Raw genomic sequence first — 14,851 nt, 5'->3', positions numbered from 1 at the left:
AGATTCTTTAATATGCCACTTAATATGATGTAAACTATCTGTTGCTTAAGTGTTCATTTTGGGGGTATAGTTTTCCTTTAAGTGAAAATATGCTCCGAGTTCTTGTTTTTTTTTTTTTAAAGATTTTTCTTAAACCATTTATTGAATTAACATTATAATGGTACAAGCATACGGGTATATATTGTATTGTGTTAGCATGCATTATGTCAGTTAAGGCATAACATTTAAAAAGGTAATTTAAACATTAAAATTGAAGTTGAAAAAGAACCTGAAATAAACAATAAGTAAAGGATGGGACACCTGCAGGTTGTTAACTTTGTAACTTTGCACTTGACGACTTGTAACTTTTGCTGTGACGACTTGCTATAGCCAAAATGCATTTTCTTTTGTGCCTTGGTTTTGTGGAAAGACACATTGGTGGTTTTGGTAAACATCTTAGTATTTCAAATAGGAGGCGATTTTTTTTTTTCCTTCTCTATTTTTGAATAGTTTGGAAATGTTTTTCTGAAAGGCTATTCTCTGGGACTGATTGTTTTGCATTACTTTGAACCATGTTGCTTTGCGCTGCCTTCTGCCATGTAGCTACAATGAAGGTATCATTTAAAGATGTTACTCAAACAGACTGGGACATTTTGGGATCACATAACAAAACGCTATGCCTTTTAGTATGTCTGGGTCTTTCCACATCTAATCTCTCTAGGACAGTTTCTTACTGTGGGGCAGTCTGCCAAGAATGTCTAATTTACAAGGACTTAAAAGACCTGCAATACCAAAAAGTAAAATGGGGTTTGTACGCATTTAATTATAATGTACTAGTACAAATTGTGGCATTGCTTCAGAAGCTCATATATATTTATTATAAGTAAGCCCCTATGTAGCCATGGTTGCTGCCATTGTTTCAAATGGGAGTTTGGGGGCCCTCATTTTAAAAAGCAAATAGACAAGCTTTGTAGAGTACAGTAATTTAGTGCAAAACAGGGAGTGTTTTTACCTGCGCTCCCGTTTCATGCGTTCAGGCGTAGGCACACTGAATTCTTTTCAATGTGGCTGTACTCACACAGACGCATGTAATATTCGAACTCGGGTTGGGACACAGCATGTTGCATTTTTCCTGCGTTCGATGCTTACATGCGTCTGTGTGAGTACAGCTCCATTGAAAAGAATTTAGTGTGGCTACTCCTTCGGCTCAACGCATGAAACCAGAACGCAGGGGAGCGCAGGTAAAAACGCTAGTCTGTAAGAAACCTTAAGCAGACTCAAATGCTAATTACTGACCTTACAGAACTATAGAATAGCCCTATTAAATAGATCTGCCAAGAAGCAAAACTTGTATGTGCTGGATTACCAGATACAAATTGAAAATGTGAGAAACATTGTGTTTATGTCCTTAAAGGGATACTGTCATGGGGAAAAAAAACATTTTCAAAATCAATCAGTTAATAGTGCTGCTCCAGCAGAATTCTGCACTGAAATTCGTTTCTCAAAAGAGCAAACAGATTTTTTTATATTTAATTTTGAAATCTGACATGGGGCTAGACATATTGTCAATTTCCCAGCTACCCCAAGTCATGTGACTTGTACTCTGATAAACTTCAATCACTCTTTACTGCTGTACTGCAAGTTGGAGTGATATCACCCCCTCCCTTTTCCCCGCCATCAGCCAAACAAAAGAACAATGGGAAGGTAACCAGATAGCAGCTCCCTAACACAAGATAACAGCTGCCTGGTAGATCTAAGAACAACACTCAATAGTAAAAACCCATGTCTCACTGAGACACATTCAGTTACATTGAGAAGGAAAAACAGCAGCCTGCCAGAAAGCAATTCTCTCCTAAAGTGCAGGCACAAGTCACATGACCAGGGGCAGCTGGGAAATTGACAAAATGTCTAGATTTCAAAATTGAATATAAAAAAGTGTTTGCTCTTTTGAGAAATGGATTTCAGTGCAGAATTCTGCTGGAGCAGCACTATTAACTGATTAATTTTGAAAAAAAAAAACATGTTTTCCGATGACAGGATCCCTTTAAGGAAATTAAATTATTTCTTACATGCTACCATTTTGTTCAAATAAGCAGCCATGATGCTTCTTTGATTAGCTGCAGTGTCCCATGACAGTATCCCTTTCAACATTTTTTCACCCAACTATGTGACTGGCATTAACATTTGTTTGCGAGCAGTGGATCTACTTTAAATAAATGTTAAAATTCTATGAAAGAAACAGCAGGACCAAAATAATTTTTCTAATGCTTTCCAGTTAGTTCTGTCGGCTTAAATCTAAAAAACATTTCACAATTGATGGGTTAGGGGTAATTAGAATACTGAATAATTTAATATGGTCTAAAGCTCATCACTTTTTCTTATAGATCTGCTTTCTCCAGGAGTTAAGAGCAAGATATTCAAAGGCCAAAGAACCTACAGGCTCTTTGCAGGTGAATATAACTTCCTTTTTGGTTGAAAAACTGAATATTAATGAACATCATTTTTAAATCATTCAGCCCTTATGATTATGGCATGTTCAAGCCATGCAGAGGTTAGTGGTATTTTAACAGTCCTGTTTTTTTTTTCCTCTTGTTTAAAATTGCACAAATGAAGTGAGAATTGTGTGAAAATGCCAACAGAGGGGACTTGCATTTCTCTTGTAAAAACTGAATATTGTAAAGGGGTTGTTCACCTTCCAAGCACCTTTTTCAGTTCAATTGTTTTCAGATTGTTCCCCAAAAATAGATTTTTTTTTTTAAATCACTTTCCATTTATATTTATCGTTTTTTCAAAATCTAAGTTTAATGTCCCTGTCTCTGGTGTTTGAGTCTGGCAGCTCAGTAATTCAGGTGCAGACTCTAAATTTTTACAATTTTGCAACATTTAGTTGATACATCTCTCAGCTGTATCTGTGGGAATATTAGCAACTATTGTATCAAAACAGCGGCCTGTAATGAAACCCAGAGATTCTGCTCAGCAGGGACAAAGATAAGAAATGTATCAACTAAATGTATCCATTTAGAACAGTTTACAGGGTCGACGACCCACCCCCCCGGAGCTGCTGTAGAAGGTGAAAAATTACACTTTGCAATTCAATATTAGAAAAGCAGTCACACATAGAAAATCAAAAGTAATTGGAAAAAGTCTTTATTTTTGGTGAACTGTCTGAAACTAACTGAACTGAAAAAAGTGACTGTGAATAACCCCTTTAAGAAAATCTTCTACTTACCAGTATGGCTCTTCTTGTCCTTAAGGAAATTAAATTAAGGAAATTAAATTATTTCTTACGTGCTACCATTCTGTTCAAATAAGCAGCCTTCTTTGATTAGCTGCAGTGTTCCTTGTTAAACAGTAAGTGTAACACCTTCCCCACCACATTTTCTTAGCTTTGTTGTTATTATTATAAAGAAGGTAGAGATCATTGACTGAGCCTCTACAGCAGCGGCTGTAATGCCTTATAATTGAGATCAGGGTGAGAGAAAATAGTAATTGGGTGGAGAGGAGAAATCATGGAGATGCAGGGTCAGTAGTTTTGTGACAGGTGGCACTTTTTGATAAGACATAGTCTTCACCTCAAGTCACATCACTCGCCAATAGGATATAATCATATAGTATTTGCACATGACCTAAATGGAGCCAATATCTTGCCTTTGATTTAGTAACTACAGATTACAGTCTCTACTTTCTACTGGAGATTACAGGCTGTAGTCTTTATTGCTGTGTCGTCTAACATTGCTGTGCAAATGAACCTTTTAATAAATAAATCCATTTTAATTCTTTTTGCAGTTGTTTATCACCACGGAAACAGTGCAACTGGCGGCCATTACACTACAGATGTCTTCCAGATTGGTCTTAATGGCTGGTTACGTATAGATGACCAGACTGTCAAAGTGATAAACCAGTACCAGGTGGTGAAACAGACTGTGGAGCGTACAGCCTACCTCCTGTATTACCGCCGCGTAGATCTGCTGTGAAGCGCTCTCCATGCTGTGTGTGTGTGCGCTCATCTGCGCAATTACCTGCTTCATAGAACAAAACTCACATTTTCACTTCCCCTTTTTATCCTGTGCTCTTTTTCATGTGTACCATTTGCCCTCTTTGTTTTTCCTCCCACTTCTTTACCTTAAAGTTTAGAATAGGTGGGTAACTTTAGACCAAAATTGCTTTGCTAGCCCATTGGATAGCAGACTGGCCTGTGCAGCTAACCCTGCTGCTTTGCCTTCTGTCGTGAGGTTAAGCAAAGCTTAAATCATTTATATGAATAACTAATTCAGTCTAAGGAAGTATTTGTTACTGCTAATAAGATAATCCCTCATTTTTAGGGATAACTGCATAGCATTGCTCTGCTTTGTGCTGTAATGGCAGTAGAAGGGCCATATGGAATGAAATGCAGAGGCTGGGCTAATGTTCAAGAAAATCTGAAGTAGGTCTATTATATAAAAATATTTTACATAAAAAATGCTTTTTAGCTTTTGACTGCCTCATAGTTTCCAAAATAACTCATTTGGGCAATCAGTATGGGAATGTGATGTCAAACACAATCCCCCTCCCCTTTCTTTGATTCCTTTATTTTTGGTCTAGGCTGTCTTCACATCATCTGGCTTAGACAAAGATCTATTGCACCAGCATCTACTGTAAATTTTGGTGAAAAAAAAATTCACTTTGCTTCAGATTTCACTTCTTTCCTACTAGCCATTCTCTTTGCAGCCCCCTGCACCCCCAGCTTTTCAGATCATTGATTAAAAAAAAAAAAAATAAAGACAATAAAGCCTGCAACTTTCTGAAGGGTTTCTTGCTTAACAAAAATAATAAAGGCTTATTCAATGTTGCTGGAAGCCTCATAGGAATAATTACAATAACGCTGTTGTTTAATTGTGAATTGTTTTAACCTCTGCTGCTGGATTAAGACTCTGAACACATTAGCATATCGCGCCTATTGCAGAAGGCTTTAAAAAAACAAATGAAATGATTTTGAAATGTTAGGAATTATAGATGGGTGATTTGTAACTTTACTGCTTTTAAATTCAAATTGCCGTTATCCTTCGGTGTACGCCAGATCCAGAAAACAAAATGACAGTGCTGTGGGCTAAACAATGGAGATTGATAATACTATAGGTCTGCTTTGTTTAAGTTTGCCGTCTTGCACTCCTCTAATGTTGCAATCCTAATTGTACACAGTTTAGTGATATTTAGGAGTATAAAGTTGTCGCCCATCAATAAAAATCACAGTTGGTTAAAAATGATTCTTTATTCTTAAGTCTAGTGTGTTCTATCCAGTCTGTAATGTATTTATCAGCATTTTGTTTTGCCGAAGTAGATTCATAGTGTTCTGAGCAGTGACCCCTTGCATTAAGCATAACCAAACGATGTACAATATCTGACGATATCTGACAGCAGCACAGAGCATGTGCAGTGAATCAGCAGAAAAGAAGATGGGGAGCTACTGGGGCATCTTTGGAGACACAGATCTTCCCTACTAAAGGGTCATGGTTGCCTTAGGCTGGTAGAGAAGCCCAAAAAATAATGGACAACAGTTCTAGGCTACTTCTTTTGTCAAGCTTTAGTTCTCCTTTGAAGCATTTGTGATTATTTTAGCTGATCAACCTATCATTTTCTGAGCTTAGGGACCCACTCACAATAAACAGTACGCATAGAATATAAATGTCACAATATAGGGCTGGTTAGTAATTAATACAGATAATTACTTCATGGCAGCACAGAAACCAGTGCAACTAGCATCAGAAGTTAATAATCAGCCTTGTAGCATCAGTTTATATTACAGACAAACTATTTTCTGCTTGATAATTTGCTACAACCCCTAAGCTTAGCTTCTCAACAGCTGCTCAGAGCCCACTGAGCATGTGAGTGTCACAGACCCTTTCCAAGATGGTGAAGTCCTGGATCATTACTGCTATGGAGAAACTGAAACTTTAGGCTGGTATAATAAGTTCATTATATAAAATACGTCATTTTTAACCATATTAATTTTTAGGGTTTAGTTCTCCTTTAAAATTGCAACCTAAGCCCAAAAGACGGAATAAAACGGAAATCTACCATTCAAATGGATAGAAGAATAGCCAAATGGCAAAGATTGAGCCAACAATTTGCTCCAGGAAGATCAAGGAAGTTTAAAGTTACCTGTGAGTACTGTTACAATTAGAAGACATCTACTGTATGTGAAGTCAAGCTATCGGCAAGAAATTCAGTGTTTGGGGGTCGTCTGACAAACTGTCTGTGGCCTCTAGACCCAAAAAGAACAATCTTGATTTCATCCGTCCACAAAATATTGCTTCATTTCTCTTTAGGCCAGTTAATGTGTTCTTTGGCACATTGTAACCTCTTCAGCACGTCTTTTTTTCAACAATGGGACTTTGCTGGGGGGCTTCTTGCAGATAACTTGGCTTCACATAGACGTCTTCTAATTGTAACAGTACTCACAGGTAACTTTACATCTTCTTTGATCTTTCTGGAGCTGATTATTGAGTCTGCCATTTTGGCTATTCTTTTATATATTCGTTAGGTAGTTTTCCACTTCTTTCAGGTTTTGGTTGCGATTTTAAAGCATTTGAGATCATTTTAGCTGGGCAGCCTATTTTCTGCACCTCTTTATACTGTATGTTTTCCCCTCCAATCAACTTTTTAATTAAAGTATGCTGTTCTTCTCAACATTCTGACCCATTTTACTCAAAATTTCAGAGAGAAATGCACTATAATCAGCATGCACAACATTTGCTGCGTTCCTTCCTAAAATAATGGTCATAATTGACACCTGCTTTTTCACAGAATGAATCTGATTGATTTTCTATTAGTTTACTAGTAGGTGTAGTAGTGTATTTGTCATGTTGAAATATGTCAGACTGCTATTATTGTGAACACAACTGTAATTGTATAAGTACAGCTATCCTCAATTCTACCGTTGGTGGCCCATTCGCTGCCTTCTCTATATGTGGTCTGTGACCTCCACTTAAACCAGACTCACCCTTTGGTATCTATATTGCTGAAGGATGATCTGCTTGTATTCCCTTACTGATAAATAATTTTGTGGAAGAATCAACAGAGGGAATACCACCCACTTGTCCTTTCTTATATGTGTGTGCCTTTTCACTGAACCTGTGCTGCTTCTACAGGGGTCGGAGAGAAGGATTTATTAGTGAGTAATAACCAAACTTCCAATGCATTTCAAATGTATGTGCTTGCAGAAAGCAAGTATTCTTGATAAACTACATAACCACCAGTAATCTTGACTGTTCAAGTGACCGACTCTGGGAAACGTAAGACATCTTCCCAGCTTGACTCATTTTGTGACATTAGGGATTCCATTGTAGAGTGCTATTTAAGATATGTGTGCTTGATTTATCTGGAAATATTTCTTTTATGAAGTACTCCGTTCCCTGGGGAGAGCCAGTCTTTTGTAGATGAAAGGTTCGGTTTATCAAAAGCAGGGATATAGACAGTTGATAGCAGGTTCTCAAAGGTTTTGATGGAGCCTAATTTGGATACACTTCAGTGTACTGTAATTTTGGCATCACTTTATTTAATTACTTTAAGAGGTGTTGGTAAGATTTTGATATCATAGTAAAGTATGTAGGCCATTGTTCTAAAGGTTGCTCAGAATATAGTATGTATGTATGCTTTACACCATACAATAGATAATTATTTCACATCATTAACATGTTTATAATTAATCAATTGACTTAAATATTTAGGTTTCAAGAATAAATTGTATTAGTCATCCATTTCCAACTTTTTACCAAGGTATAGAGTAATAGTTGTGTTTAGTTACTATCAAGGGGAGGATCCCCTATCACTAGAACTCTCATTGAATGCCTTTTTAAGACATATATAAATGCCTCCCCAGTATTACTTAAGAAATGCAAATTGCCCAAATAACTGTGAGCAGCATGTTGAAATAAATGTATTTCCCAATCTCTTGTAATATTACAAACAGACACGACGAGATCTTGTTCTGTGAAACATTTGTTTGCATCTGAGCACACCGAAAAACTAAGGATTTTGAACTAAATCAGGTCCAGATGGGCAAAATACTGCAGCCTAAATATATGGGTATCTATGTTTGCTGACATCTGTTATCATGAAATATTTTCTCTCTCTTCCTGTCAGGTACTTAAAACTTATCATTATTATTCCCTCCCCCTTTGTCTTGAGTTTCAATGCTTCTTCACGCTCCAGGTCTGACTGTACAAAGACTAAAGGGTGTGTAATGTTTAGTCCAACTGGGGATTATTTAACTCATGCTAAGTGTCTGACAGTGACTTCAGCATAAGTTATTGGTAACAGTATGTCCAAAACACTCCTATTCAATTTGCAGTTAAACCAAAGATGTTGTGTAAACAAACCCTACTAAACCATAGCCTTCATCAGATATGAGGGCTTTTCCCCTTGTCCCCCAACAATGCACTCCCATATTTCTCTGTGCTGATGAAACTAGAATCTTCCTACTTATGCTCTGGAGCTGTCCCATGTGAAGATGTGGAGTCTTCTTGGGTTAATGGCAAAAAACTAATGCCTATAGTTCCTCCATGTGTCTACTCTGGTTCTCAATAGATAGAAGAACTAGACTTCTTCAAAAATTAGAGATGTATTGCAAGCCAAAAGAGAGCCAAACATAAATCTGTCAGGCCTAGAATAAACATTCCAGAAGTGCTCTTTTCCACCTGATATTTCAAGTTCTTAGCATGTCTGAAGTTATCGGATCATTTATTAAAAACCAGACATGCACAATGTATGATTAAACAGAAATGAATTTGGAAGGATTTAGCATAACTGATGATAAGCCAGTCCTGTCTGCTGCGTGCAACTGTCTTCTAGTTAGGAAATATGCCTTTTATCCGTTTGGTTTTAGGAGGGGGCTGGTAACCTTCGACATGATATTTATTCCAAAGAAACAAGTTTACGCATGTTGCGCCGTATGACAGGAGATTGGAAACAGCTTCAAGGTTGACCTTGTACCCATTTACTGTATGTCCTGTAAACTGAATATATTTGCTCATCGCTACTGGCTGAAGGAAAGCAGGAAATTGCCCTACCGTCTAGCAGCCATTGAGTGCTGCTGGTGATGATAGAGAAAAAATATGTTCATAAAGCTGTTGGGAGCACTCAATATAAATTGAATTACAGATTAAGGAGCTCCCAAAAGCTTTATAAACATATTTTTCTCCATTGGCTCCTACAGCTGTCAGCTGGAAAAAGGGTCCGGACAAGTGGTGCCTCACCTGCCCATCAGAGGACTCTACTTGCAAGAGCTTACAATCTGATGCTTTCAGTGCACTTGTAAGAAGTGGGAACGCTGTGACTTCTATGCATGCCTTGGTAAGGGTGGGGGTCGTGTTGGGGTAGGCACTTCCCTTAGGCTCTCTGAACTTTAGGCTTGTCTTTGGCTTATTTATATAAACTATAGTAGTGTGTCGGAAGCAAAAACACAAGTGATCCAGTGCAACGTTATTGTATATTATATTACAATTGCATATAAAACACTTTAACATTTTGGTGTTACTGTTAATCTTTTAGGAACAAAAAATAGTTTGGCCTATTGTACAGCTTTAAAATTCTCACAAAACAAAAACCAGTGATTTCAAATGTTTTTCTGTTGTCTTTATGAAAGGTTAATAGCGTTTATCACTCTATTCGATTTGTAATCACTCTTTGTTTTTGGACAAGTTGTCTACTTTCAGCTACCTTGAGCAGAACAAATCTGTCTGTGTGTGATTAGGAGCAATTACTGAGAATTGAAGTTCTGTCTTCCTCTCTTTTTTTTTGAGGTAGGGAATATACCCCTGGCTAGATCCCTTAAAGTGGACCTGTCACCCAGACACAAAAATCTGTATAATAAAAGTCCTTTTCAAATTAAAATTGAAATCCAACTTCTATTTTTTATTAAAGCATCCATAGCTATTGTAAGCTCATTTAAAAATCTCAGCTGTCAATCAAATATATTGTCTGTCCCTCCTCTATGCCCTGGGCCAGACAATTACTTTCACTTTCCATTCAGCACTTCCTAGATGTCACTGCTCTCCCCACATTTCCCAGTTCTCTTCACTGTTTAATTGTGTAACCAGGGCATGGGAATGGACATCAGGTCCCCCATTCTGGTGCACAAACAAGATTCTGAGATGATGCAAGGCTTGTCTTAATAACAGTATCTACAAAATGGCTCCTGCCTGCTTGCTATAATTATGAATTCCCAGATTCAAGGAAACAAGATACAAATAATTTATATTGTGCAATTAAAGTTCATTTTGCTGGACTAATGTGATAAAATAGGATATAAATAATTTTTTGGGGTGACTGGTCCCCTTTAATAGCAGCTTGTATTGCTCATTCCATATGCACTGCACTTTAAACACCCAAACCTTATGGGGAAAAAAGATGATTATCATTATATCTTATTATCATATATCTTTATCATGAGAATACAAATTAATACATGAATTCATAAGGATTGTAATTCATTATGCCCTTATTCCATGTGCATCATCATCCACATAATAAATTTAGCCAAAAACATAAGTCATCAACTGGCTAAATTCATAGTTCACTTTGACATTGACAACATTACATATTGCCACTAACTAACACTAGTCCATATATATATGGGGTTGCCCCTGGACCAGGTGCAATATGGGCTCTCCCTGGCTCCCCTTCCTCTGGACAAGCACCCTTTACCCTCCCCGGTGCGTGTATGTGCATCAGTCCTCCAAGCTGCAGTTTCATCTCTGTCAGGCATCGGGGTGTAAGGGCCTGGGTAAAGTTGCACGCCCTGATAGTTATGCCACTGATTGGCCAAACTATTTTGCTGGTTTCTATTATGGTCTTTCATCTATGCTGTCATAACAGTCCAACTGAAGGTCCTGCAAATTATTTTTATGGCTCCCCGAATGCTCAAGGGCTCCACTCATCTTTTTTGCATGATATCTTCAATTTATCATAATCTTTCTTACATGTACTATAGGAACTAATTAACCCACTGGAAAAGGAAAAGTTGGGCAACACTCATCCAGATAAATTCTTTGTATATAGAATAAACCAAATGTTGCATAATATAATTTGATATTTGTATATACTGATATATTGGAATGTGCATTAAAACTTACTTTCTAACTTTTGTACCAACTATTATATTTCTAACTTTCATTTATCAGGGCTGGAGCATCTGTGCTGCAGCAGTCAGTGACTATTGGAAGATGGCCCTACAACTGCTGGTGGGCCCAGGAGATATAAGGGGCTGGGCGGAGCTCTACTTATATTAAACAACTTCAGTATGTATTTATAGAAAATGTACCTGTATTGCTAGTTAGGGGATGGCACAGCCTTGTACATGGATCAAGCATAGAGAAAGAATAAATAAAAGTTTCTGGACAGGCTTGCATTTGTGGGAAGGTTGACATGTCGCCCAGCTACATCCTAATTTATTCTGAAGCAGGAGATTTGATATCTCTTTAAAACGCCTATGTGTTCAATCCCCAGTGCTCCAATCCCAATGACTGGAAACCTGCTCTTGTGCAAATGGGAGGGGGGGGAGCAAGGACGCAGGAAGGAATGTGGTCAAAGCAGTCACATACTTATCTCAAAGATTTGATGTTTTTTCTGTAAAGGTGGTAGTACAAAATGTACAGGCAAATATTTTTGCAACCAGCATATTTTTTTTTTCTTCAACATAAACATTAAAACAAAAACTAAGTTTCGCTGCTTTGAAATTCAATGATCAGTATAGGACTTGTAGTTCAGTAAAATTAGAGCTTTTGTTGGGACTGTATGTTTTTGAAGATAATTGCAGTTGTATATGTACAAGCATATGCCCCACTACAGCAAGCTATTATAGGTAAAGAACATCATGTATATCATATTTGTAACAAACTGGATTATTTCACATTCCAGAGTTTTTGCACCCTGGAGTTTCTCTTTGTTGGCAGTGTAGATTTGATTTTTTTTTCCGGTTATATATTCATTTATTTCAAACTCCTTTACTATAATTAGAACCTTGATTTGATTTTCATTTACACGTGAGTTCCGGAGGACAGAAAAGCACATTAAACTGTTCAAGACCTAGACCTCTCTGGTATTTCAAGTTTGGAGTTTGGTTACCAGGAAAGTATTTCCCATTTATAAATATAGGTTATCTTTAATATTATGCTCCATAAATGGAAAAATATGAAATAATGGTCTAAGGAAAGCAACCATCAGTTCAGCAGGGGGATAAGAGACGTCATAATTTACAACAATTGGTCGGTGGCCAGTTTTATTTACAGCAATATTTCATTCAGAAAAAATGAGTAAGAGCCAACATATTATAATGTGTACTTGGAAAACAGGGTAAAAATGAAACCAAACACTCTGACTTCTATGGGTACTGTTAACCATGTAGTCTTTTAAGAACAGTCTGATCAGATAAAGCAATGGGGCAAGGCACACATGCTCAATCCATATACACAATTACTGTTTGCACCACCTTAAAAACTTAGATATTTATAGCAGATATAAAGAAAATGTACAGCTCATGATCCTTTGCATTTTACATAATTTTATGTAGAATGTGTTGGTCAAACATATCTTCAAAGAAGACCAAGCACATTAAATTCATCTTTAGACAAATTATATTTGCTTATGGATATCAAACCTCTAATGAGTTAACTTTGCTTTTTGGCCTTACTAGTCAATAACTGATCTTCCTCCATTCAGTTTTATGTTTCTGCGGAAACAAGGCCATGTGGACTGTCAAGTCAGGATCATTGCATCAGGATGTGAACCCGTAATGAATTTAGGATAGAACTTAGAATAGGGCAGGTAAACCATCTTGTATTCCAGCAGTATGTATGATGCTTTTGCCCAAACATTTCCAATAAATATTATTGGCACGACTGTGCCCAGGGTTCCAAACCTCATTCCATACTACAATGCATCTCAACAGCTATTATTCTTTCAGACTCATAGCTGGGTAGACTTACTATATCACCTAGTAAGAGTTTCTGACCTGCACAAATGGAAACATATGCTATTAGACATTCACTTGGATTGTGTTCTTACTTTAAAGGGCGACTATACCACAGCAAAGTAAGATAATGAGATGAAACCTCTAGTTGGCAACCCTGTGCCTTCCCTGCATGGGGAGAACATATCCAGCCACAAAGGTAGTCCTGTAATTTCATACTCACCCAGGATCTTATGGACTAAGACCAACTGTAAATCTTACACCTTAATATCCTTCATAACCCTATGTACTCAAGCTCAACAAAGAAAATGGAACCCTGAAATGGAATTCATTCAGAAAGTTGTAGTGTTGTCAGAATAAAATGTGTGTGATTAAAACAGTTTCAGTGCCTTTCTTTGGACAACTGTTCTCCCTTGCTCAAATCCCATTACATTGCAACTTTCATGGATCTAGGCAGACATACTGTACTATAAGTGCAGACTATGCAACTGTGCAGGGCCCTTGGATAAGATACCTATCTGGCTGTTAGCAAAATAGTAGATGTCCAAGCACTAATGCAGCAGAGGGACACTGTGCTAGGTAAATATGTCCTCCAGTGTCATGGCCGTACACATCTGCAAAAAAATGCATAAAATATTCCACACAGATTATAGATTGGGGATTTATTTTTAGAGATGCAACGAATCCACTATTTTGAATTTGGCCGAACCTCAGAATCCTTTGCAAAAGATTAGACTGAATACTGAATCCGAATTTGCAAATTAGGGGTGGGAAGGGGAAAACATTTCTTCCTTGTTTTGTGACAAAAAGTCATGAGATTTCCCTCCCGCCCCTAATTTGCATCTGCAAATTAGGATTCCGTTCATCTGGGCAGAAGGATTTGGCCGAATCCTACTGAAAAAGGCAGAATCCCGAATCAAATCCTGGATTCGATGCATCTCTACTAGGAATGGGCGAATTTGACCCATTTTTTTTGCCAAAAATTAGCTGCTGGTGAAATGTTGCCGACGCCCATTAAAGTCTATGGGCATCAAAAGTTTTGTCGCGCAGCAAAAATTTTTTGACAATCGTCTTTTTTTTTTTTTGACACACGACTCCATACAAAACTATGGGCGTCATTTTTGCGGCGAAACATGGCTAAAAAATTCGCCCATCCCTAATCCCTACTTATTTTCAGGGCCGGAACTAGGGGTAGGCAGAGTAGGCACCTGCCTAGGGCACAAAGCTGAGGGGGCGCCAGGCACGTACCTCCTCTGGCTCCTACCCCCTAGTCCGGTCCCCTCTCTCCTGTCTGGACTGTTCGCTCACGTCGTTTGGCGCATGCGGACTGGCGTCAGTCCGTGCATGCGCGCCAGCAGTGATTCACGCATGCGCGCCAGCTGTGATTCGCGCATGCGCACCAGCGTCTGTGCGGGCCAGTGTCTATTTGCCCATGCGTGCCCCCCTTTGGCGCACCAGCTGGCCAGGTTGCCTAGGGCGCATGCCCGCCCTGGCCCGGCTCTGCTTATTTTATTTATTAAAATACATTTAAAGGGATTAGTCACCATTGAATAAACATTTATTATGATGTATAGAGCTATATTCAGAGACAATCTGCAATTGGTTTTAATTTTGTATTATTTGTGGTTTATGAGTTATTTAGCTTTTTATTCAGCAGCCCCCCAGTTTGCAGTTTCAGCAATCTGGTTGCTAGGGTCCAAATTAGCCCAGCAACCAGGCATTGATTTGAATAAGTCACTGGAATATAAATAGAAAAGGGACTGGATAATAAGATGAGGATTAAAAAGCGGCCATGACAAAATATTTTAAACTCTATAGAGCGTTCATTTTTTATATGGGGTCAGTGACCCCCCATTTGAAAGCTAGAAAGAGTCAAAAGAAGAAGGCAAATAATTTATAAACTGTAGAAAATAAACAACCTGTAAA

At 38.0% G+C, this 14,851-nt stretch overlaps 1 protein-coding gene across 2 annotated transcripts in view; it reads left to right on the top strand.

Annotated features, from left to right (window-relative positions):
• Nucleotides 1-5,219, top strand: part of usp10.S (ubiquitin specific peptidase 10 S homeolog) — a 38,107-nt gene extending 32,888 nt beyond the window's left edge. For both annotated transcript variants that reach the window (XM_018259780.2, NM_001096824.1), the window contains 2 exon segments: nt 2,364-2,429; nt 3,766-5,219. In XM_018259780.2, the coding sequence (XP_018115269.1) occupies nt 2,364-2,429; nt 3,766-3,953 (254 nt within the window). In that variant the 3' untranslated portion in view covers nt 3,954-5,219.
• Nucleotides 5,220-14,851: the final 9,632 nt, after the last annotated feature.

Source organism: Xenopus laevis, chromosome 4S, assembly GCF_017654675.1.
Source record: "Xenopus laevis strain J_2021 chromosome 4S, Xenopus_laevis_v10.1, whole genome shotgun sequence".
Taxonomy (NCBI): Eukaryota; Metazoa; Chordata; class Amphibia; order Anura; family Pipidae; genus Xenopus; species Xenopus laevis.
Note: the sequence above shows the minus strand (reverse complement) of the source record. Positions and strands in the feature narration are given on the sequence as shown.